At 40.6% G+C, this 26893-nt stretch overlaps 1 protein-coding gene across 17 annotated transcripts in view; it reads right to left on the reverse strand.

Annotated features, from left to right (window-relative positions):
• ArfGAP3 (ADP-ribosylation factor GTPase activating protein 3) overlaps window positions 1-26893 on the reverse strand; it is a 199223-nt gene that overhangs the window by 99804 nt on the left and 72526 nt on the right. For 8 of the 17 annotated variants that reach the window (XR_010854066.1, XM_067108899.1, XM_067108900.1 and 5 more), the window contains one exon: window positions 25176-25202. The exons of the other annotated variants lie outside the window; for them this stretch is intronic. Coding sequence is in view for 7 of the 8 variants with exons in the window: in XM_067108899.1 (XP_066965000.1) it covers window positions 25176-25202 (27 nt within the window). In the remaining variant the exon portion in view is untranslated. The remainder of the gene's footprint in view (window positions 1-25175; window positions 25203-26893) is intronic. 17 annotated transcript variants of the gene reach the window in all.

The raw sequence follows: 26893 nt of genomic DNA on the forward strand, positions 1-26893 counted from the left end.
ACCGTGGCACTACCGTGGTGTAGTTGCTATCACACCAAGGAGTGTCAATCTTGGATCTTGAGACTCTTGATGTCTAAAAAGAACTGTGCTTAAGTTCCAAGAAAGGAAGTGTAGGAGACTGCTGCCCTGGTCAATGTTCCAAAGAATGAAAAATCTCTGGAGGAGGATAATGTAATTGTAGCACTACCTTGGTGTCATTGCTATCAAAGGAGTGCCTATTTGGACACTGAGATTCCTGAAAATGTTCTTAAGAACCACATAATATTCTGTCTTTGGGTTGTGGATCAACAGGATATACAGTAGCAGCAGCTGCTGCTTGCATTTCCCACTCCTCACAGGATGAGTGTAACTACATTAAGTTAAAAGAAATGGAGCTCCTAGACACCGCTCTTGACTGAGTAGGAACCAAAAACAAGTTGTAACTTAGTTTGGAGGTCTTGTTGATCTCCCAACGAATCATGCAAAATGACACCTAAGTTATAAGCACAAGACTTAAATCATGGATGCAAAACCGAACTTGTCTGTCATACATCCATTATCCCGGAGTGTGTCTGGTTGACCTCTTTGCTGAGTGTGCTACTGCAAACCCGTGAACCCACACCACCAATGGAATGATTCTGACTGACCGCTGTGCTGAGTGTGCTACTGTAACCCGTGCACCCGCACTGTCAATTGAGGAGATGATAGGACACAAGTTCCCCCCCCACCCTCTTGTTGACTAAGGAACTACCATTCCATTGTTCCTTTACAGCACTACAGAACACCTATACTCAGATCCTGAGGATTGGAGATCTGAGATGATCCTCATTACAGAAGTGCCGTTTAAGTAAGGCTAGGCAGGTTTAGTTTAGGCTAAGCTAGGCTATGTTGGGTTAAGTACCCAATAACCCAACCTAGAACCTTGAAGAATGGGTTAACTACTTTCTGGTTGATGCCATGAAACAAAAAGTCCCAGGGTACTGAAGTGCAGGATTGGTAAGGTTAGGCTAGCATTAGTTAGGATAGGCTAAATACCCAACCAAACCTAACCCCACCTAGTCTCTTGTAGAGCAGGAGACAACCTCCTGGTTGATGCCATTAGACAAGTAGTTCCAGGATACTGAAATGCAGGTCTGGTGGGTTAGACTAGAACTAGTTAGGCTAGGCTAAGTTAGGTTAAGTAACCAACTTAATCCAAACCCAACCTAACCTCTTGAAGTGTAGGTGAATGCCTTTTGGTTGATGCTTTCAGGCATGGAGTATCTCTGGAGGGGGTAGTGTGTACAACACCCCAAGAAATTGTGCAGTCGACAATAAAAACATTGTTTGTTCATGAACGGGCATTTCAGAACAAGGAGGAAAAGAACACTGAAGAGGGAAGTTCTCAAATGAAGTGGAGAGATGCACAGATGGAATCTAGAGTTGGAAACTATCCCTTCTACTTTCTACAATTACATGAATAAAGAAAATAAAATACACGAAACAAACACCAAGGAGATAGGTCTTGGGTTTGTAAGTACCAAAAAGAATTAAAATTATATATACTATGAGGAGAAAGGCTCCAAAACTTTACAGGCTAGAAATAGTCAATATGGCACATACCAAGAATAAGTGAATATATCATTTGTGAGACAGAAAAACACGTTGAAATGTTTCAATAAAGTCGACCCACCGTATTCGCGGGGGATGCATACCACAGTCCCTTGCAAATAGTTAAAATCCGTGAATAGTTAAAATTTGCGAATAGTTAAAATCTGCAAATACTTAAAACCTCCCTCTAAAAACACTTATAACCGCCTATCTTGAAAGTTCAAACACCAAATGTATACTTTAAACTATCATCCTACATTAAATATACCTTAAACTATTATCCTATTACTGTATTGATCTTTGAAATAATACTAACAATATCATTTTAAAGTCATCTTAAACATTTTATCCTTGAAAATATATGTACATACTGTATGGCTTACAGCTGTGTGTGAAAATAGTCCAGTCCCCCCTACGTACTCAGGGATGCACATTTTCTTTCATAGTTGCTACCCAAGCTGTCCCGTTTTCTTTTACAGTGAACCCCCCGTATTCGCAGGGAATGCGTTCCAGACACCCCCCCCCCAGGAATAGCTAAAATCCGCGAATACTTACAACCCCCTTCTAAAAACGCTTATACCTGTCTACCATGAAAGGTCAAACACCAAAGTATGCCTAAAAATACCAGCCTACATCAAATATACATTAAACCATTACCTTATTACTGTATTAATCTTTGAAATGATACTATTAACCCTTAAACGTCGAGCCTCTATTTACAAAAACGTCTCCCGTGTGCCGGCGGCGTTAGGGAGTTAGCGCCGAAGCGGAAAAGAAGTTTTTTTCAAAAAATCACAGCACGCTTAGTTTTCAAGATTAAGAGTTCATTTTTGGCTCCTTTTTTTGTCATTGCCTGAAGTTTAGTATGCAACCATCAGAAATGAAAAAAAATATCATCATCATATACAAATATTGAAATATATGACAGTGCAAAAAAAATTTTTCATATATAATTTTATACAAATCGCGCTGTGAGCAAAACGGTTAAAGCTAACGGATTATTTTTTTTCTTTGTATTGTACACTAAATTGCGATGATTTTGGTATATAACAAATTGTAAAACAATCAAAGCAACACACAGAAAATATTATCACAATATGATGCATGAATCCGTAATGAGCGGACATAAAAAAATTTTTTTTTCAAAAATTCACCATAAATCGAAATATTGTGCTAGAGACTTCCCGTTTGTTGAAGAATGAAGCTAATTGATTGAATATTACAAGACTGTAAGTGTTTTAGCTTACAATTGCAGTTTTCGACCATTTCGGTTGAGTTAAAGTTGACCGAAAATCGGATTTTTTCTATTTATTGTAATTTATATGAAAATATTTCAAAACTGATAAAAGCTACAACCATGAGTTATTGTCTATTGTATTCTACATGAAATTGCACACATTTTCATATATAAATGTTTATGTAACGACTAATATAAAACGGTGCAAACATTACGACAATGTGACGAAAGAATTTCCAAGATGTTCGGCCGAGTTACCATGAGCGTAAGGAAAATGTTTTTTTCAAAAATTCACCATAAATCGAAATATTGTGCTAGAGACTTCCAATTTATTGCAAAATAAAGGTAAATGATTGAATATTACTAGAATGTAAGTGTTTTAGCTTACAATTGCGTTTTTCGACCATTTTGGTCGAGTTAAAGTTGACCGAAGGTTGAAATTTTGGCAGTTATTGTGATTTATGGGAAAATATTTCAAAACTGATAAAAGCTACAACCATGAATTATTTTTTGTTGTATTCTACATGAAATTGCCCACATTTTCATATATAAAAGTTTATGTAACGACTAATGTAAAACGATGCAAACATTACGACAACGTGACTAAAGAATTTCTGAGATGTTCGGCCAAGTTACAGCGCAGAGCGTAAGGAAAAGGGTTTTTTTTCAGAAATTCACCATAAATCAAAATATTGTGCTAGAGACTTCCAGTTTGTTGCAAAATGAAGGTACATGATTGAATATTGCTAGAACGTAAGAGTTTTAGCTTATAATTGCGTTTTTTACCATTTTGGTCGAGTTAAAGTTGACCGAAAGGTCGAATTTTTTTCTATTTATCGTAAATTTATATGAAAATATTTCAAAACTGATAAAAGCTACAACCATGAGTTATTTTCTGTTGTATTCTACATGAAATTGCGCACATTTCCATATATAAAACTTTATGTAACGACTAATATAAACGGTGCAAACATTACGACAACGTGGCTTTAAAGAATTTCTGGCGCGGACGTAAGGAAAAAGTTTTTCAAAAATTCATCATAAATCTAAATATTGTGCTAGAGACTTCCAATTTGTTGCAAAATGAAGGTAAATGATTGAATATTACTAGAATGTACAAGTTTTAGCTTACAATTGCATTTTTTTACCATTTCGGTCGAGTCAAAGTTGACCAAAGGTTGAAATTTTGGCAGTTATTGAGATTTATATGAAAATATTTCCAAACTGATAAAAGCTACAACCATGGGTTGTATTTTGTTGTATTGTACATGAAATTGCTCACATTTTCATATATAAAACTTTATGTAATGGCTAATATAAAACAGTGCAAAAATTACGACAAAATGACGGAAGAATTTCTGAAATTTTCGGCTGAGTTACCGCGCGGACATAAGGAAAAAGTTTTTTTCAAAAATTCACCATAAATCGAAATATTGTGCTAGAGACTTCCAATTTGTTGCAAAATGAAGGTAAATGATTGAATATTACTAGAATGTAAGAGTTTTAGCTTACAATTGCGTTTTTCGACCATTTCGGTCGAGTCAAAGTTGACCGAAGGTTGAAATTTTTTGTAGTCGACATACGGTACGTCCACTTGGCATCCAACAGACAATTTTAGTCGATGTATGATACGTCCAGTAGGCGTTTAAGGGTTAATATAATTTCTAAGCCATCTTAAACATTTTATTGTTACATTTATACATACATACTGTATGGCTTACAGCTTTAGGTGAAAATAATCCAGTCCCCCTTACGTATTCAGCCACGCACATTTTCTTTAATACTGTTACAAGCTGTCCCGTTTTCTTTTCGGGGAGAACCATTGGTATTTACGTGTATGTAATTCACAAAAACAGAGAGAGAAAAAAAAAAAAGTATGCACATTTTAAAAAATTTAATACTACGTATATTTCTACCTGTCTACCATGAAAGGTCAAACACCAAAGTATGCCTAAAAATACCAGCCTACATCAAATATACATTAAACTATTACCTTATTACTGTATTAATCTTTGAAATGATACTATTAATATAATTTCCAAGCCATCGTAAACATTTTATCGTTACATTCATACGTAAGTACTGTATGGCTTACAACCATAGGTGAGAATAACCCAGTCCCCCCTACGTATTCAGCCATGCACATTTTCTTTCATACAGTTACAAGCTGTCCCGCTTTTCTTTTCGGGGGGAACCATTGGTATTTACATACATGTAACTCACAAAAAGAGAGACAAAAAATAAAAAAAAGTATGCAAATTTTAAACAATTTAATACTACGTATATATTAAGATTACTACGTACGTAAATCATACGGGTACTCACCAGTGATGAATGTTGATTAAAGATGATGATGATGAATTAGCTGTGCAGTGCGATGAATGACGATGATGATATGACTGCACAGCAAAGCAGAGGAGTTACAACTCATCTGAGGGTGCCTCTTCATTTTCAGGAGGCACTTCAGGAGGCACTTCTTCAGTTGATTTGGGAGGCACTACTTCAGGCGATTGGGGTGGTGCCTGAGGCACTTCTTCAGGCGATTCGAGAGACACTACTTCGGGTGATTTGGGAGGCTTTGGAGGGGCCTTCTTCGTTCGTTTGATGAACATGGTGATAGGCAGCTGCTGTCGCTGCTTTTTCATGGTGGTGAGGGCTTGATTATAGGGCTCCAATGCTAAATCAAGGATGTTTGAAAACTAAGGAGCGTTCCATATAAGGATTCCATGTTGAAACATACTCCTGCGTATCCTTGATCATTCTCTTAATGTGGGACAGACGTTCCAAAGTCAGGCCGCCTCCCTCTTCCTCCTGCTCCTCCCCTGAACCTGGCATATCTTCTTCCTCACTGGCAGACTTCATCAGCTCTTCCAAATCCTGGTCCTTCAGGGGGTCAGAGTGAGCATCAATGAGGGTGCCATTTTCATCGTCAGTGATGTCCTCGAAGCCTTCTCCACCTAGAATACTCGCCAACTGGACAGCCTTATTAATGGCTGAATGTTGAATTTCTTCAGGAGAGAAGCCCCTGTAATCATGAACACACTCTGGCCACAACTTGTTCCAGCATGCGTTCAGGGTCTCCTTCTTCATGTCATTCAGTGATCGGCTGATGATGGTCAGACATGTGGCAATTGTGAATTTACGCCAATATTCTTTTAGTGTAAATTCAGTCATTGTCTGCTGCATTCACAAGGTGCTGGAGGGAGTTCCTGGTATAGAATGCCTTGAAGGCATGGATCACGCCCTGGTCCATAGGCTTAAGGAGAGAGATGGTGTTGGGAGGGAGGAACTCAAGCTGGGCTCCCCTGTAATAAAGATCAAGAGGGTGGCCCCCAGCATTATCCATAATCAGCAACACCTTGAACTCCATGCCCAAGTCGTTCAGGTATTGCCTAACTTGAGGGATGAAGCTCTGATGGAACCAGTACTCTGTGAGGACTTTTATGATCCAGGCCTTAGGGTTATGCATCCAGAACACAGGAAGCAATGCCTTGTTCTTATTCCTGAGGGCCCTGGGGTTTGCAGCCTTGTGAATGAGGCCTGATTTAAGCATGAAACCAGCTGCATTCCCACACATGATGAAGGTAACCCTACCCTTCTGGGCCTTGAATCCGGAGGCTTTAGCTTCGTCCTTCATAAGGTATGTCCGGGAAGGCATCTTCCTCCAGAACAGGCCAGTCTCATCCATACTGAATACCTGTTGTGGATGGTAGCCCTTCTCCTCGATGATTTTCTTGAAGGCCTCCGGATATTTCGTGGCTGCTTCAACGTCTGCAGAAGCTGATTCCCCATGCAATGTAACAGACTTTAGGTGGAACTGCTTTTGAAATCGGTGGAACCACCCCTTGCTGGCCTGGAAACCTTGAGGCACTGATGGTGGTCCTGCTTGGGGCTCTTCCCCCTCTTCTTCTGCTTCAGTAGACGCTGGTTCATCAAAGCCTAAGAATTCTAATTTGCCTTCTTCAACGTCTTCCTCTGCCTGTACTACGTCGTCGCCTTCCGTAGCAGTTGAAAACTGCTGATAGAGTTGTCACGCTTTCTCGCGTTCTTCTTCTGGCAGTCCTTTATCCAGAATGCCAGAGCAGATTCCATCTTCACGATGGTTTTATCCCGCACTGTCGCAACTGTCTTTGCACTACCGAAGTAGCTCATACTCTCAGACTTGCGTATCTCCGCCTCTTTCTTCTTGATATATCTCACTGTGCTCTCATTAACATTAAAATGGCGCCAACCAAAAAAAACTTTTTGCCCTCCTTTAACATGTCAAGAAGTTTCACCTTCTCCTCGTGTTTCATAACAGTCTTCTTTCTTTTAAACTCTTTGCCAGAAGTCTTTGAAGGAGCAGGGCATTTTTTAGGAGGCATTTTAGGGCCGAATACCGCTGATGCACAAAGATTAAGAAACCAAACACAAAGATGAGCGATTTCACACGGTAAGAAGATGCTGCGAACTACGCACGAACTGAGAAGGATGTCGTGGATGCGGTCTCCCAGAATTCCATGTTCGCGAGTTGGTTGTGAATGTTCAGCCAATCAGCGCCACGTGAACAGCCAATGAGCACCAAGGAAAATGAATGGTGCTTCTGGAGTTCTTTATACAGTACAGTATTTGCGGAGAGGTGGCTTGCGTGAAGCACTTTTAAGAAAAACAAATATATGTTATTGAAATTTTGCTGTGTTTACATTAATATATTACAGTACTGTAATATCTGAAAATTAATAAATCGTTTTTCATCTTACAAAATGTATTTCAGTAGTCGTGAATATATACTTAGTACGTACAGGTAGTCGTCGACTTACGACCTATGCGACTTACGACTGACCGACTTTTACTTAAGCTAATCGACAATATAATAATATATAATATTTAATTTTGTATATTTTGCTACAATACGTCGAGCGTACGATACTCTTTCCCGCTACCGCAGCGCTCATATCCGAGAGATGCTCAGCTTTTGCGGCAGCATTGTGTGTTTGTGTCATTCGAAAATGGTAAAAGATTCATATTTTTGTAATGTATTTTGTATTTCTATTTTTTGCAAATAAATGTAATAACAAATTACCGTATTTGATGGCTTATAATACGCATGTCTGCATAGGATGCACCCCAATTTCAGCAGGACATTGAGGGAAAAAAAATAAGGTTTCTAGCCTATGCTCATATGATTTTGGTAAGTAAAAACTGTAGTATTAGGTTATCATATGCATATTGTTTCTTACCAACAGAATCAACAAAAAACATTAATAAAGAAGTTATTTACCATATTTATATTTATCAAAATGATATTTTAATGATAAAATAAGGTTTGTTCATACTTACCTGGCAGATATATATATAGCTGTATTTCTCCGAAAGCTCCGACAGAATTTCAAAACTTCATGCACACGCAGTGTGGCCAGGTGGTTAGTACTCATTCCCGCCGCTGGGAGGCGGGAATCGGGAACCATTCCCATTTTCTATTCAGATTTTCTAGTGCCACTGTCTCAAGAGGGGAGGTGGGAGGGCACTAAAGTATATATATCTGCCAGGTAAGTATGAACAAACCTTATTTTATCATTAAAATATCATTTTGTTCATGACACTTACCTGCCAGATATATATATAGCTGAATCCCACCATTGGAGGTGGGAAGAGACAGAATAGGATTTAGGAAACAAATAAATGTAGGCGAATGACGCCTTGGTTCCTTACCTGTTAGCATAGCTGACTTCGAGGTTATCTGTCACCCAAGCCTGCTTCTGCTTATCCAGAGTCTCCAGCAAGGTAGGGACCTATAAAGCTGGAGAGATCCAGATGACCTGTCCAAGGGGGCGTGACCACAATGTGACTAGATCATGTTACCATACAGAGAGGGAGAAGGAGCAAAAACCAACCACCTGACCGCCCTATCTAAGGTAAAAACCTAGCATAGGCTAAAAAACTGGGATGTCCACCTCAATGGCCACCCAACAACCAGAAAAAAACAACAACAAGATTAAAAAAATACTACCTAACCCCTAAAGGATAGGATGAGTATTGCCTTCTTCTCCCAACATTGTGTCTGCGAAACGTATGGTCCCAGCGAAGAGCAGTTCTTCAAATGTCGTCTTCACATCCCGCAAGATAATGCGGCGAACACTGAATTACTTCTCCAGAAGGTAGCACCAAGAATATCATTCAGAGACATATTCTTTTGGAAAGCCACTGAAGTCGCAATAGCTCTAACTTCATGAGCTTTGACCTTCAGAAGTCTCATGTCACCTTCTAGGCAGGAGGAATGAGCCTCTCGAATAGTACTTCTTAAAAAGAATGCTAAGGCATTCTTGGACATGGGAAGATCAGGTCTCTTTCACCGAACACCACAGATTGTCCGATGAGCCTCTAGTATTCTTGGTCTTGGCTAAGTAGAACTTAAGAGCCCTGACAGGACACAAGACTCTTTCTGACTCTTGCCCAAGTATTTCCACAAACCTTTGATTTCAAAAGATTTGGGCCAAGGGTTTGAAGGATTTTCATTCTTGGCTAAGAACAAAGGATTTAGGGAGCATACAGCATTAGGACCCCTAAAGCCAATATGTTTGCTAATAGCCTGCACTTCACTGATCCTCTTAGCTGTCGCCAGAGCCGTTAGGAAAACAGCTTTCCTCACCACGTTCTTGAGGGAAGCCAAGACAGAGGTTCAAAAGTACTAGACATAAGAAACTTCAGGACAACATCCAGATTCCAAGAAGGTGTCCTGAGTTGAGGAATTTTGACAGTCTCAAAGGATCTTAGTAGATCGTGAAGATCCTTGTTATCGACAAGTTCAGGCCTCTGTGCCTAAAAACTGCCGATAACATACTTCTATAACCCTTAATAGTCGAGACTGCCAGTTTATTCTTATGCCTAAGATAAAAAAGGAAGTCAGCTATTTGTGGTACAGAGGTCGTGGTCGAGGAAACTCCTTTACTCCTGCACCATCTTCTAAAAACAGACCACTTGTACTGGTAGACCGCATTCGAAGAAGGTCTCCTGGCATTGGCGATGGCCTCTGCCACAGCTCTCGAAAAACCTCTTGCTCTGGCCAACTTTGAGATAGTCTGAACGCAGTCAGACTCAGAGCGGAGAGGTTTTGGTGGAACCTTTCGAAATGCGGCTGTTTGAGAAGGTCCACCCTCAATGGAAGCGTTCTTGGAAAGTCCACTAGGAAGGACAGGGTCTCTGGGAACCAATCCGCTGCTGGCCAGAAGGGGGCTATTAAAGTCATCCTTGCTCCTTCTGACGTTGCAAACTTCCTTATCACTTCTCCCAGGATCTTGAAGGGAGGGAAAGCGTAAAGGTCGAGGCCTTTCCAGTCCCAGAGGAGGGCGTCTATGGCTAACGCTCCTGGGTCTAGGACAGGAGAGCAATAAAGGGGAGTCTTGCCTTCCTGGGACGTGGCAAAGAGGTCCACTAGAGGACGTCCCCAAATTCTCCACAACTCTAAACATACCTCCTTGTGAAGAGTCCACTCAGTCGGTAGCAGCTGATTTTGCCGACTGAGAAGGTCTGCTCGGATATTCTCCACTCCCGCAATGAACCTCATGAGAATAGTGACCCTTCGAGCATGAGTCCAGAGCAGGATCTCCTTTGGCAAGGATGAACAGGGACCGAGATCGAGTACCCCCTGTTTTTTGAGGTACGCTAGAGCTGTGGTGTTGTCCGAATTGACTTGGACAATTCTGCCTGCAACTTGGGCTTCAAGAATTGAAGAGCCAGAAAGATAGCACCCAATTCCTTGAGATTTATGTGCCAGGACACCTGTTCCCCTCTCCAGGTGCCTGACACTTCTCCCCCCCTAGTGTTGCTCCCCATCCTTCCCTGGACGCGTCGGAAAACAACACTAGGTCGGGGCTCTGAAGAGAGAGAAACCCCTTCTGCAAGCTTCAAGGGGTCGAACCACCACTTCAGATGATCCTTGACAAAAGGAGATATCGTCAAAATCTCTTCCAGATTCTCCTTTTCCCTCCAGTTCTCCGCAGAAAAACTGGAGTGGTCTGAGATGGAGCCTCCCAGGGAAACAAACTTCTCCAGTGAGGAAATGGTCCCCAGCAAACTCATCCATTCCCTCACCGAGCATGTTTCTTTCCCTAGAAAGGCCAGAAACTTTTATTGCCAAAGCCGTTGCCGTTCTCGGGATGGAAAAGCTCGAAAAGCCACTGAATCCATCTGAATCCCCAGATAGACGATGGACTGAGTCGGGATCAGATGGGACTTTTCTTGGTTCACAAGAAGTCCCAGGGACTTCGTCAGTCAAATTCAGTGTGAAAGTCAGGTCCTCCAGACACTTCTCCCGAGAAGAGGCTCGTATGAGCCAGTCGTCTAGGTAGAATGACACCCGAACACCCGCCAGGTGAAGCCACCTGGCAACGTTTTTCATGATCACCGTGAAGATCATGGGAGCTGTGCACAAACCGAAAGCAGAGAGCTCTGAACTGGAAGACTCTTCCCCCAGCACAAATCTCAGGTACTTCCTTGATTGAGGATGAATGGGAACATGGAAAGTACGCATCTTGTAAGTCCAGAGAGACCATCCAGTCCCCTGGTCTTAAGGCCCCTAGAACCGACTGGGGCGTTTCCATCTTGAATCTGTCCTTTGAAATAAAATTGTTCAAGACGCTGACATCTAGGACTGGTCTCCACCCTCTCCGACTGTTTTGGGACTAAGAAAAGCCTGTTGTAGAACCCCGGAGAATCCAACTCTCAGAACTTGTTCCACGGCTCTCTTTTCTAACAACTGCTCCAGGAGGTCCAAAAGAATCTGTTGCTTCTCTCGGTGGTAAGACGGCGACAGATCCCTGGGCGACGAGCAAAGGGGTGGAAACATGAGAAAGGGATCTTGTAACCTTTCTCTATGACAATGAGAGACCATGAATCCGCCCCTTTTGTTCTCCAGGCTCCCAAAAATAAAAAAGCCTGGCTCCTACAAGTGTCTGGAGGTGAAAGAAGTCACTTTTTTCCCCTAGGTTTAGAAGGGGCCGCTCTCTGGAAAACCTCTTCCTCGCTAAAAGACGATCTAGAGGAAGAAGTTCTCCCACTAAAGGGCTTCTTCTTCCTGGAGGACAAAACTGAAGCAGAAGAAGAAGAAGAAGGAGCTGGAGGACGTCTAGAAGAATGAGCCAACAGGTCTTGAGTGGCCTTCTCCTTAAGACTGGAGCGAAATGTCCCAATCAAGGACTGGGGAACAGATGGTTGGACAAAGGAGCGAACAATAATTCTGCCCTTTGAAAGGAGAGACAGACTTAGCAGTGAAGTCACAAAACAAGGCCCTCTTCTTTAAGAGGCCCGTACCAAAAATGAGACGCCAGTTCTTCAGATCCATCCCTAACTGCCTTGTCCATACAGTTAAGGACACTAGAGAGCTCCCCACGGTAATAGAGTCCGGACTTCGAAGCTTAAGATCTAAGGCTCCCAAGCACCAGTCCAAAAATTAAACACCTCCATGGTGCGGAAGAGACCTTTGAGATGATGGTCAGTCTCTGACAAGGTCCAAGAAACCTTAGCAGTAGGCAGATGAGACCTTCTGGAAGCATCGACAAGACTGGTAAAATCCCCTTGAGAAGAGGAAGGAACTCTAGGGCTGAGATCTTCTCCCGTCTCATACCACATACCAGCCTTGCCTGAAAGCTTGATGGAGGCACAGCGAAAGAGGTCTTGCCATGGGACTTCCTATTCCTCCATCCACACATTGACTTTCTTGAAAGCCCTCTTGGTCGCCAACGAAAAGTCATCTTCAAAAACCCCGGCGCTCTCCTAGCTTTGGAGGAAGCTAGCTGAGAAGGAGGAGAAAGAGGAGCCGAAGGTTTAAACTTGTCCCCGAACAAGTCCTTAAGCAAGCTGGTTAAAACTTGATAATCCGAAGAAGAGGAAGCAGACGAGGGCTGCTCGACTGCAGCAGGATCCGACTCCGAGACAGACACCTCTTCCACAGGAGCACAGCCGGAGAAGCAACCGAGTCACCCAACACTTTAGGGGGAACGAAGGCCTTGAGGTCCAATACGAAGAAGGGATCTTCTTTTCTCAGATGAAACAGAATGCTCCGAACGCCCTGAAGAGCAACCTGAAGGAACGCCCTGAGGAGCGCCCTGGAGAGCGCCCTGAAGAGCGTCACAGGCGTCACGCCCAAAAACCGGAAGAGCATCCTGTCGAAAGCGTCCCTGAACAGAAGCGTCCTGAAGAGCGCCTACTGCTAGCACGGGAAGAAGCTCGCGCAAGAGGCGTCCTGTTGACGAGCGCCCACGACGAGGGCAAGAGAGCTAACAGGCGCGACAACAGCTTCAAACAGGAGAAGGAGACGACGAAAGCGGAGCAGGAGAAGGAGACTTCCTTGATCTCTTGACAGGCAAAGCGTCAAGTCCTTGCGACGATTTTTCGAGGAGCAGAGTCCTTCTCTGCAATAAGAGAAGACAACTGTCGCTGCATCTCCAACAAAATCTTCTTAGAAGGAGAAGAATCATGTCTGGGAGGAGAGACAATCCTATGGGAAGAAGATGGGCGAGGGGACGCCTTCTTCTTCCTCACAGGAGCAAGAAAAGCTCTCTCCATAGAGCGGCTGGGGCGCTCGGAAACATCCTCATCAGACGAAATCCTGGACTTCTTCTGCGGTGGAAAAGCTTCAAAATAACTAGCCGAAGACGAAGAAGACTGAATGAGAAGCATCCTCTTGAACACAGCTCCTCTTGAGAGGACGAGAGTCCTTACGAGAATTCCACCCCTTTACGCGGGGAGGACGCCTCGGAGGACGAAAAGCAGTCCTGAGAATGCGCGCGCCGAGCACGATCTCTGGCAGCCTGGGAAGCGACAACAGGAACTGCCGAAGGGACGCCAGATCGGGTGGGGTCCCCGTAACCTTCTTGCAGCTTTCGACATGCCTTCTCCCTGTGTCCTGGGAGTCTGACAGAGGTCCAGGCCTAGAAGCATTATGGGGCCGATCTGACGCCCCTCCACAACACTGGGGGAGCACTACACTTCACAGCACTTTGGAGAGATGTCACTTTGTTCTCGAAAGCACGGATAGAACTCATGATCTCGCCAGGCCAACCCTCCACAGACACAATATCAGGGCCCAAGGCAAAACCACAGGGACAGGTGCAACATCAACTACGTTAGGGGATTATCAGGAGAGGAAATAACCTGACTCTTGCACACACTCCTGGAGGAAGACCTCCTAACCCTGTCACGCTCCAACTTTGCGAACATACGAATCGTAAGACTTCCAGCTCAGCATCCGATAAAGGTTCACACTCCTTGCATCGATCATCTATAAGACAAACATGCCCCTACACCTCAAACAAACTGTGTGAGGGTCTACCAAGCTTTCAGGTAGCCTCACCTTACAATCACTCATACAACATACACGGAAACTAGCAGAACTAGAACCAGACATAGTTAAAGAGAGGTCAACAGCCAAAACCAAAATCCACAACAGTCCAGAAAAAGCGTATGCCAATCCACAGTCCAAGAATCAAAACCAAAAGTCAAGAGAATACTTAAGTGGGAATAAGCAAGTTAACGAAATCCAGAGGCGGAGGTACTGTAAACAGATGTTAACAGTACCGGACAGACAAAAAATCTGAATAGAAAATGGGAATGGTTCCTGATTCCCACCTCCCAGCGGCGGAATGAGTACTAACCACCTGGCCACACTGCGTGTGCCGCGAAGTTTTGAAATTCTGTCGGATTTCGGAGAAATACAGCTATATATATATCTGGCAGGTAAGTGTCATGAACAAAATATGTATTATACAATCAGCCATTTACTACGATCGAATGTTTACCTGCTGCTGAAAGCTACCTCATAGGTTTACCAATAGATCGCAACACATTCATTTGTAAACATTGTTTCTTACATCGCAGAATCAACAAAAACATTAATAAAGATGTTATCTACAGTAATATATGTTATATATATCCATTATATATTATAAAAGTATGCAATCAAGGGGTAAAATTCAATAAATAAAAATGTTTCTATGTAACGGCTAATCAACTCGTTAGCAATTGAACAAAGCCATTTTATTATTCTTAAAAGAGAATGCTAGATTCCAGAGACTATGAACATGTATCAACTCAACGAAACCTTGTTATTATGCCTAAAGAGAATGGTAGCAGGAATTGTCAACCACCAATTGATCAAGCCATGTTGTTATGCGAAAGAGAATGTTAGCAGGAATTGCCAACTACCAACTGAACGAAGCCTTGTTATCCGTAAAGCTCTCGAGATAATCACCAATAGGTGGCAGCACACGTACTGTTTATATCTATAAATGTGGAATGGAGATCCGCTGTAGAGACACATAATGATATTAACATTTTAATGAAAATATCGATAATAACAACGTAGATATTGATTATAATACTAGCAGTAGTAATTGAACGGTGATGGTAAGTGTGATAATGATAAATAATTATAATAAACTTTGTTTTTAATAGGTTATTAGGATAACAATCCAATTTTACACTAGGCTACAACATCTACGTGACGTTTCATGTATAATTTCGGCCAAAATTCTTAAATTTTGAGCCTACATTATGTACATAGGAAGCAGGGGATTTTTAGGCCATTTTTTTATTAAAAGTGCATCTTATACGCCTGTCAAATACGGTATGTATTTAATTCAAACCTATAAATAAACAAAAGTAAATAATACGTCATAACTGTTCAATTGAGCAATGCAAATGGCGGATAAGAAAATGTAAACAGACCAGACAGATGGTTTGAATGCCTACAATAAAAATGTTAAATACAGTAATAAAAGTAAGTATTAATCAAGGAGTTCAAGCATGATAAGATTTCATATGCTAAACGTTAAAATAGGTACTATACATGCACATTTTTTGGATAATATAAAATGTATATGTAGGCTAGTCATACTTAGGAGATATGATGGATAATATACGGTAGGTACAGAATACATGTACATATGTGGTTGGTCGACTTACGACGAGATCGACTTCCGACCGCTCTGTCAGAACCTAATGCCGTCGTAAGTCGACGACTACCTGTACTTGAAAATGCTATGTACTGCAGACGTGAACACACGTACCCTGCTATTCCTGTTGTCTTACATATTTTAGATATGCTCTACGTACTACCTATAGTACTGTACTGTACTATGTATCATCCTAAAACACTTTTTGTGTGTAATATTTAAAAATCATCCAACAACAAAACATTTAATAAAATGTACGTACTGTATGCGTAGAATATCAGTGTTAGTATATGTATGCGCAATACAGTAGTACCATGCATCTACAGCATACTGTAATCAACATTCATCACCAGTTACTACCTATATGATTTAACTTTATTATTTATTAATATTAAGGTACCCAGTGTACAGTACTGTAGTATTATTGACTTACATTATTATTTAATGTTATTATACAATAAATAAATAATATGAAAATACAGAATATTGCTATACGAAAAAGACAAAAAATCTGCATCCGCAAATAGGCAGGTTCCCCACAAATATTTTTATAGATACATTCCACAGAAAAACCTGCGAATATGTAAGTTTCCCGTGAAAATTTTTTAGATAGGTTCCACAGAAAAACCCGCGCGTGGGTGAGTCCACAAATCGTGAGAACACGAATACGGGGGGTTTACTGTACAGGGAAAACAATGGTATGTACATAATTCATGAGAGAGAGAGAGAGAGAGAGAGAGAGAGAGAGAGAGAGAGAGAGAGAGAGTAAATCATACAGGTACTCACCACTGATGAATGTTGATTGATGATGATGATGAATTAACTGTGCAATTTGATGAATGAAGAATGACTGCACAGCAAAGCAGAAGAATTGCATTTCCTCCAAGGGTGCCTCTTCCCTTCTTCACGAGGAGCTTCGTCAGGGGTTTCGGGAGGCACTTCTTCAAGCGCTTGGGGAGGCACTACTTCAGGCGATTGGGGAGGCACTTCTTCAGATGCTTGGAGAGGCACTATTGCAGATGATTGAGGAGACTTTGAAGGGTCCTTCTTTGTGCATTTAATAAACATAGTGATAGGCAGCTGCTGTTGCTGCTTCTTCATGCTGATGAGGGCTTGATTATATGGCGCCAATGCCACATCAAAGGCATTTGAAAACTTTAAGGAGCATTCCTTATACAGATCCCATAACGAAGCCACATCCTGTGCCTCCTTAATCATCCTCTAAGTTGGGACAGACATTCCAAAGCCAGGGCCTAATCCACCTCTTCGTCTCCTGAACCTGGCGTGTCTTCTTCCTCACTGGCAGACTTTGTCGGCTCTTCCAAATCCTGGTCTGTCAGGATGTCAGTGTGGGCATCAATGAGGGTGTCGACTTCATCTGGAGTGATGTGCTCGAAGCCTTCTACCCCAAGAATCCTCACCAACCAGACTGCCTTATCAATGGCCGAATGTTGAATATCTTCGGGAGAGAAGCCCTTATAAACGTGAACACACTCCAGCCACAACTTCTTCCAGCAATCATTAAGGGTCTCCTTCTCCATGTCCTTCAACCATCAGTTGATAACGGACAGACATGTGGCAATCGTGAATTTATGCCAAGACTCTTTCAGCATAAATTCACAGTCAGTGTCCATTGCATTCACAAGGTGCTCGAGGGAGTTCCAGGTGTAGAGTGCCTTGAAGGCACGGATCATGCCCTGGCCCATAGGCTGGAGGAGAGAGGTGGTGTTGGCAGGGAGGAACTCGAGCTAGACTCCCACATAATAAAGACCCACAGGGTGGCCACCGGCATTATCCATAATCAGCAACACCTTGAACTCAATGCCCAAGTCGTTGAGGTATTGCCTAAATTGAGGGATGAAGATCTGAATGAACCAGTGATCTGTAAAGACTTTGGTGATCCAGGAATTGGGGTTGTGTATCCAAAACACAGGTAGAAACGCCTTGTTCTTATTCTTAAGGGCCCTGAGGTTTGCAGCCTTGTAGACGAGGCCTGGTTTTAGCACGAAGCCAGCGGCATTCCCACATATTATGAGGGTAACCCTATCCTTCTGGGCCTTGAATCTGGAGGCTTTGGCTTCACCCTTCATGAGGTATGTCTGGCACAGCATCTTCTTCGTGGCCACTTCAGTATCTATAGAGGCTGCTTCCCCATGCAGAGAAACATTCTTCAGTTGGAACCACCTCTGAAACTGGTGGAACAATCCCATGCTGGCCTGAAAAATTTGAGGAGCTGATGATGGTCGTGCTGGTGGCTTTTCCTCCTCCTCTTCTTCTTGTGGTGTGGATTCATCGAAGTCTAAGAATTCTAATTCCCCTGCGTCATCGCCTTCCTGTGTCTGTACCTCACCACCATCCATAGCACTCGAATACTGCTGGTACAGTTGTCGCGCTTTTTACATGAGTGATGTTGGAGTCGAGGGGATGTTCTTCTTACGGCAGTCCTTTATCCAAAATACCACTGCAGAAATCTTAACACTCGTCTTATATCACACACACTCAAAACTGTTTTTGCACTACCAAAGAAGCTCGTGCTTACAGACCAAAGAAGCTCGTGCTTACAGACCAAAGAAGCTCGTGCTTACAGCTTTCCATATCTCTGCCTCTTTTTTCTTAATATACCTCACGGTACTTTCATTCAACTCAAAATGGTGTGGTAGCGTGGAGTAACTTTTGCCTTCCTTCAACACATCTAGAAGTTTTACCTTCTCATCGAGCTTCATGGCTGCCTTCTTTTGTTTAGGCTCTTTGCCAGAAGCCTTACAAGGAGCAGGGATTTAGGAGGCATTTTGGGGCATGATTGGCTGTGATACACAATGATTTAAAATGACACATTCGCGATTACACCTAATCAGAAGATGCAATGTACTACGCAGTAAACTGGGAGATGATGCTCCCACATTTCCAACTTCGCAAGATGGGATTGAGGATCCAGCCAATCAATGCCAAGTGTATACCCAATGAGTGCCAAGGAAAATGAATGGCACTCCTGGATTGGCTGCTTTGCAGATGACAGCCAATAACGTGTCGAGCATCATTGTGCTGGGTATACAGCATCCCAGGACACATTTTCTTTCTCTGCCATTTGCTGGCTTGGGTAAAACACCTTGTAAGAAAAAAAAAAATGTTCCTAAAATTTTGCTGTGTTTACATTAATAAATTACAGTACTGTAACATTTGAAAATTAGTAAATCTTTTTCATCGTAAAAAATGTACTTATGTACAATAGTCATGAAAATATACTGTATACTAAAATGAAGATAGACATATCCTACAAAGTACGCAGGTCCCCTCATATTTTAGATATGCTCTACATACTATGTATCCATCATCTTACAACAAAATACTATCTATAAAATATACAGCATGCGCAGAACATCAATGTGTTATGCATAATTCCCTGTATGTATGTATGTATGTGCACTCTACCACAAATGACTCTGTATGTATGTACACTGTAGTGCAAATGACCCAGCATGTCTGCCCAGTGTGTCAGTTAACTGCGTATGCCTGTAGAGGTCGTGTGTCATGTACGTAAGTATTGGTGAGGATTCGCATATCTTTTTGAATCGTGCCTTAAGATGCCTCCTAAACACCCTGCTTCTTCTAAAGCTTCTGGCAAAGAGCCTAAGCGCCAGAGGAAGATCATGACACTCGAGGAGGAGGCAGACGTGATTATGTTAAGAGAGGGTAAAAGTCACAAAGAAATAGCAGCCCATTATGACGACATTAAGTGCTGTCGCCTTCATTGAGAAGGAATATGACGAGGATAGAATGCTTGGGAAGGCCCTTACTGGAGTAGAACTCACCACCTTCGTTCATGTACTCTATCCCAACAACAGACCAGGATTTTGAAGAATTTCTTGTTCTGTAAAAAATTCTTACAAAAGTCAGGCAGCTGCAGACAATGATAGAGGCATGGGATAATTTTGAGGAAAGAGCAACAAATTTTGCCAATGGCCTTAATGAATGATGCAGCCTTATTGTAACACCTTTGTGGACATGTTTAATTACCTCAACATGGTGGTGCCTCCCAAAATCCCTGACAAAGCACCTCCTGAAGAAGGGGAAGAGGTGCCCTCAGAGGAGTTACCTGCTTTGATGTGCAGTCATATCTTCATCGTCATTCATTGGACTGCACAGCTAATTCATCATCACCATCTATAATCAACCTTCATCACCAATGATTACCCATATGATTTAATATTACTATTATTATGTCTTATTATTACAGGTACCCAGTGTATATTACATATTATTTAATCTTATTACTATTATGTACTGTAGTATTATTATTAATGTAAATTATTATTTAATGTTATGACAGTAAATATGAAAATACAGATTACTGCTCTACAAAAAAACTAAAAAATCCTCAAATAGTGCGGTTCCCGTGAATAATTTATAGATAAGTTCCACAGAAAAATCTGCGAATGGGCGAGTTTACCACAAATAATTTATAGATAGGTTCCACAGAAAAATATTGTGAGTCCACAAACCCCAGGGGCCAACTGTACATCAATATACAGTAGCACACTGAGATAACTGACCGTGGTATATCGTACTTCCGGATATGTTGGTGCGAAATGGAAATATCAACTTGAGGGTTTTCGCCTTTGTATTGAGCGCCGAACTGTTTCCTCAAATCAGGCACCAAAGGAATGCTGGAAGTCTGAGTGAGGGAGAAAGTGCATCACCCACACATGAATACATGTTTATGCTTACAGTACACTCTAATTTCACTTTACAATACTGTACTATATGCTGTACTGCAGTTAACCTGTTAAGTGTCCTTTATGAGAGACATCGCCACTCCTGTATCGTCACATTTTCTAGCTTGCAGAGCGGTCACTTGGTCTATGCTAATTTTTGTTTTTTTGTGTTCTTTTTTACACATTGATTTTTATATAAAGATAGTAGGATAATAAGTAATGTAGAATAAGAAAAGATGAAAGAATTTACTTTGCATTTTTTTATCCTAAAGGTTGTAAGCGTGAAACATAAAAGGGAAAATAGCAGATTAATGAATTGTTTAATTTCATTTTCATTTGTGTCAAACCATTTTAGTGCACTTGACATTGTAGGCAAACTTTCAATATATTCATCTAGAAACTGGATGGGATTTTTGTTCTTAACTGCTACAACGTGCTCCATGACTTTATCATAAAAAAAAAATCTCTAAAAAAAACCACAGGGTTTTCCTTATCATGAACATTAAATTTCACACCTTTGGGTGAATGAAAAGTAAAGGGAACTCCACCAGGTTTCCCATATCCTGAACAAAAAGTTTGTGGAATCTGCAGCAGAGAGAGAGAGAGAGAGAGACCTTTGGGTGAATGAAAAGTAAAGGGAACTCCACCGGGTTTCCCATATCCTGAACAAAAAGTTTGTGGAATCTGCAGCAGAGAGAGAGAGAGAGAGAGAGAGAGAGAGAGAGAGAGAGAGAGAGAGAGAGAGAGAGAGAGATTTTTTGTGCTGATTAAGGAAAAGGTGCCGTTATTTCCTTTTATCGTAGTCCTCATCATTCTCTGCCATGAGCAGTAATAATATCTCTTCAGGCAAAAGATTTTTTCTTTCACTTTAGATTGCTAATTATGGGGGATGAATGGGATCAAACAAAAAGAAACCAGTTGTCTACCAGTGAACGCCAGAAGCGTAGTGGGAGGTGGAGGTCGTTGTCCTCTTGTCACACTGTCTTTCCCCTACAAAAAAAAAGTTGCCATTTACTGCTAATTTAGCTCATAGTGTTACCAACTGATGTTCTGACAATTTGTATAGGAGGGAAGAGCATTTCACCTCCGAATTCAGTAGCGCACCATCCTTGAAAGAGGTAGGTAGGATGTATTACTCGGTTGAAGGTGTTGTGATATGGGATGTGTCCGACCGAGATATGGCTTATTATTAACAGGTTAATAAGGCTTTTATCTTACTTTATGGGTACTGTTTGTTTATATAAATATACTTTATAGCAAAAAAGAAAACTGAACGACTTCAATACTATAAAAAAAAAAAACGAATAACTCGATTAGTTCTCACACTTCTGTAAGATATTTAATTTGTATTAAAGATTTATTTAATTTCCATTACAGTAAAAATTTTATAGACATTTTGCTGTGTTTACATTAACATTACTATTTTAAATTAGTAAATCACTGTTATAAGCACTTTAGGGGTGAATATACGTAAGAGTAACAGTTTTAGGAGGGTAATCTAAGATGACTTAGGGTGTTTTGGGATGATGGTTTTGGGTGTATTTTTGTTTGAACTTGTATTAAGTTGGTTTAGTATGATAATTTAAGATATGTTTTCGTTTGAATTATTAAATTAGGCAGTGAACTGTTAAAATAAGCAGCTATAAGCCTTTTACAGTAGTTTAAGGAGTACAGGGTGTATATATATACCTGCATTTTATGGCAAAAATATGCATTTATTTACATATACGATGATATATCAGTTTCTTTTATAGCGGGGTAGGCTCGGATGCTTTAATCCATTACCTCGGTGAGCTACTGTATGCAATGTATAAACAAAAAATACAGAAGAGACAGTCTAATGGCAGGACAGAGAAATAAGCGTACATCTACACCAGACTGTGGCCAAAAAAAAACTGCATAGAACTGAATCTATACCGACTTGGTGGGCAGTGTTCCAGCCCTACCATCAGTAACCGTTATCACAACCTCCTTGCAAAAGTTTAACGACCAAATTTTCAGCTTGCTGAAAGTTAATCCCACATGTAAAGACCGAGGGTTTTTATTCATGTAAGAACAAACGTAGCTATACAATTGAAAAAAATCCATTATGAGCAAACTCTAGTAAACATACACACCGTAATACACATCAACAATAAGAAAATGTGAAGCCAAAGGTTAAACCCTGATTTACACTGCAATTTTAAGATTACACTTGAGTACAGTAAAACCCCATATTCACAATGTATACCACACGCCCCCTTCAAAAATAGCTAAAATCCGAATACTTAAGCCCTCTAAAAACACTTAGAACTGCCTATTTAGATAGTTCAAACACAAAAAAAAAAATCTAAAAATTCTCATACCCAAGTATTTTAAGTTTTATCACAAAACCTGCATTTAGTCATGCAAATGATGTGAAATACAGTAATTAGTGAATATTTCTCAGTGAAAATTACTGCAAACGTGCGAATTTTCCACGAACAACGTGTATATACAGTAAACCCCCGTATTTGCATTCTCACGATTTGCGGATTTCTCTATGGAACATATTCACACATTATTCATGGAAAATTTGCCCACTCGCAGCATTTTTCACTGAGAAATATTCAACAATTACTGTATTTTTATATTTTCATGACTAAATGCACTTTTTGTGATAAAAGTATTAAAATACTCAGGTATAAGCATTTTTAGTTTTTTTTTGTGTCTGAACTATCAAAATAAGCAGTTCTAAGTGTTTTTAGAGGGGTTTTAAGTATTCGTGGATTCTAGCTATTCAATGTGTGTGTGTGTTACACATCCCCCACAAATACAGGGGGTTTACTGTATGTTCCTTAGAGAAATCTGCAAATCAGTGAGTCCATGAATTGAGAGAACGTGAATAGGGGGGTTTAGTGTATTGCTGAAGGAAAAGGATAAGGGTAGGATTTAAAGGTTGAGGAACTGGTAACAGCCTACTGACCAAAGAGGATGGCCAGAGTTTCTTCATAAATTTGTTGCACTATAGCAAGTCTATGACACTGGCAAAAATACAGATCTTGGGAGATTTTCCCTGAATATGTTTGATTTATTTTCAAGTGTTTTCCATACAGTTTCCATGATTTGTTTTTGGCAGCTGACTTGCACCTCAAATTGTTGGACAAATTGTCTACTAAACTCCTTATCCCTGACCTTGATATATATCTTTGCCAACATCATTTAATTAGCATGCTGCATACAATACTTCATAATTTTGATTTTTCTTTCCGTTCAAATCTAGATATACAGTTAATTCTAATTCTGCAAGGCTTGCCTTTTCCAGAGTGAATTCAGTTCCCCAGTTTTCTAGAAATTTTGTTCTTGCTGTGACCACACTGTGGACTAATCTTCCTAATCCTGCAAGCGAATTGTCAAATCTTTAAAAGTTCAAACTTGATGCAAATGTTTTTATGTTGAGTAGGCTGACATGACTTTCACTTCATATCTTATTATTATTGTTTATTTCTTTTACTTTGCTATAATAGTTGTTGTTACTTATGTTCTTTGTTTTCTTAATTGTCTCTTCCTAATAATTCATTTTTTACCTCTCAATATCTATTTCTTTACAAGGCTGCTTTTCCAATTGGAGGCCTTAGCCTTATGGCATTCTGCTCTTCCAACTTGGGTTGCAAGCTTGGCTTGTAGTAATAACAATAATACTGCTACTCATGGTATTTGCTGTAATAGTAGTTGTTCTTATATTCTTTGTTTTTCTTCTCAATTTCTATTTCTGTACTGAGCTGCTTTCCTAACTGGGGGCCTTGGTCTTATGGCATTCTGTTCTTCCAACCTGGGTTGCTCGCGTGGCTCATAATATTAAAACAATACTACTACTCACGTTATTAGACCAGGTAAAGGTCACTAAGAAGTTAAAAGAAGTTAAAAGGTGGAAAACTCTTATCTAGCTGATAACATAATAATCAACAGCATCACAAAAACATACAGGTGACAAGTCTTGATAATCATCACTAAAATTAGTTACAAATCTTCAAGCAAATGAGTGGGAATAATAAAAACTTGTGTGAAAACATGGGAAAGAACTAAAATTATGCTAAAATTTGTTTAGTCTAGGAATAGCTTGCTGGCAGCAAGGACACCAAGAAATTGAAATTCTTAAGTACTAGAACATAGGGCTCATTGATGCACATACACTGTGCTGCCTGCCAGCCACCAGATCATCTTTTATATTCCGGAATGGTACGTTTATGAAATGCAAAACATATAATGGTGAATTAAATAAAGTGGTAATGTAGCTGTACATACTAAAATTGATAAATGCCTTTACTATACTAACTCCTCCGATAGAAACTACAGTCCCAAATGTTCAAACCTCACACTATAAAGTCCTCTGTTCTCTAAATAAAAAATCTTCACAAGTGATAACATATACAGTATTTACTGTTCATTAATATTTCAAAATTTACTGGGAGTTTCTATCAGTTTGTTGAATTCATGACTGCTTATGATATCTACATTCAACTGGTTATAGATATTTGAGAACAACAATTTAAATGACAAAAAAAAAATTACAAAAGTAAAAAAATATATAAAACATTTTAATGTCAGAGACAGACTATAAAATGAAGCCAGCTGAATTAACAGAACTAAGTTAACCAGCTCACAGGTGTATAATTTGACACTGACTCTGAAATATGCATTATATGGAAGACTTTCACAGTGTCACACTCCAAAACAAATCCCAACATGCAGTATCCAAGAACGAACTACCTTTAGAGTAGAACCACAGCTTTCTACCTGGACATATATAAAATAATCAAATTAGACTGTAAAACCATGATAAGTGACTATTTAAAAGTGATAAGAGTAACTTATTTTAAATATGGATTGAACTCAAAATTAAAAAATACTCCTTACACAAAGGAGGCGATTTTTTCAGCAATCTTCAAACGCCATAAAAAAAGAGCAGTTTTTTGACAATGGACAAATTTATGACAAAAAATAAATTAAGAGTAACAATTTGTATTTCTCCTAGGTATACAAACCAAAGCCTTTTATATAGGAGCATCTTTTAGCAAGATCTGGAAACCAGTCAAAATTTGGTAACAAGGTGATTAACAGGGGGTGAGGGGGGAGTATCCCTCATCCACCAACCACTGCACTCACATCCCTCACCCACCAACCACTGCACTCACATCCCTCACCCACCAACCACTGCACTCACTTTTCCTTCAGCTGCAGGGACTGAGCACAGCAGAGCATGGCAGTTGAGGTGGGGCCACATATTGAAGGCTCTAGTTTGTATAACTAGGAAAAATATACATTACTGTATGCAAAATTTGTTGTTTTGTTCCTAGGTGAATACAAACCACCACCTTTTATATAGGAGTCTTACAGAATTGCTATAACCCCACTGCCTTGCAAACAAGAGAGGTCATGACTCCTGAACCCCTTCCAGTCTGGCAGAATAATTGGCCAGAGTAGTAGGGCCATGAGCCTGAGTGCCCCTTCTAAGTGAGAATGGGTTACTCAAGTAAGGAACCATTTGGAGACCCTTGACATCTCCCACAGGAGACCTTATGTTAGAAGCTAGTTTGATCCTGGTAAAACCCAAAATTGGGTGACGGACTGAACTTACCTAGTCCTCTCTCCCCCTTGTTATAAGAACAACATTGATCAGGAGAGGATTCCTCATGTGCAATCGTTTGTGCCCTGCCTGACCCCAGTGCATACTCTGTTCCAGATGTTACTCTCAAAGGAGGGAATAAGGATGGAACAAAGTCCAGTCATTCTACTTCCATCACCAGAATTACACCAGGCTTAGGTACATCAAACAAGGTACAGATCCTGTCCCATGGAGCCCAGGTGAGTACATAACTTGTTGGACAGTCATCATAATCCCAGAGAAAAGTGTTCATTACCTAGAAATCTGAAAAGTTCAACTGACCAGTTAGAGATGACTAATACCCTTGACTGTGAGATCCCTCCCACAGTAAAGGAACCAACCTCCTCTTCAGAGGTGGTGACAGTCCGATGAACCCATACAAAGCCAAAAGAATCAGTTCCTAGACAACTCTCTCCAGTTCTAATTGGTACTAATTAAAGAGGAAAACACTCCAAACTCCAGAAAAGGATAATTTCAAATAGTACTAAAAAAGGCAGGCAGGCATAGTAGTATCTCATCTGTATCTCCACCTTAGATTTGGAGGGAAGAATTGAGGAAACTCTTAACCTCTCATCAGAAAAATAAAAAAGTCTTGAGTTACCATTCCTACTGAGGAACAATAGAATGACAACGATCCCACCCTACAAAAAGCTGAATGCGATATGGCACGCAACCTTCCCCAATTATACACCAAGCCAGTAAAGAACTGTAAGTGTTAAGACTGTCCAACAGCAGAACAGTGTCTTGAAAGAAACTTTTACAATGCTGAAAGTAATAAGAACATAAATCACTCGGGATCGATGTTCCCAAGAGATGGAGACTG

This window comes from Macrobrachium rosenbergii, chromosome 9, assembly GCF_040412425.1.
Source record: "Macrobrachium rosenbergii isolate ZJJX-2024 chromosome 9, ASM4041242v1, whole genome shotgun sequence".
Taxonomy (NCBI): Eukaryota; Metazoa; Arthropoda; class Malacostraca; order Decapoda; family Palaemonidae; genus Macrobrachium; species Macrobrachium rosenbergii.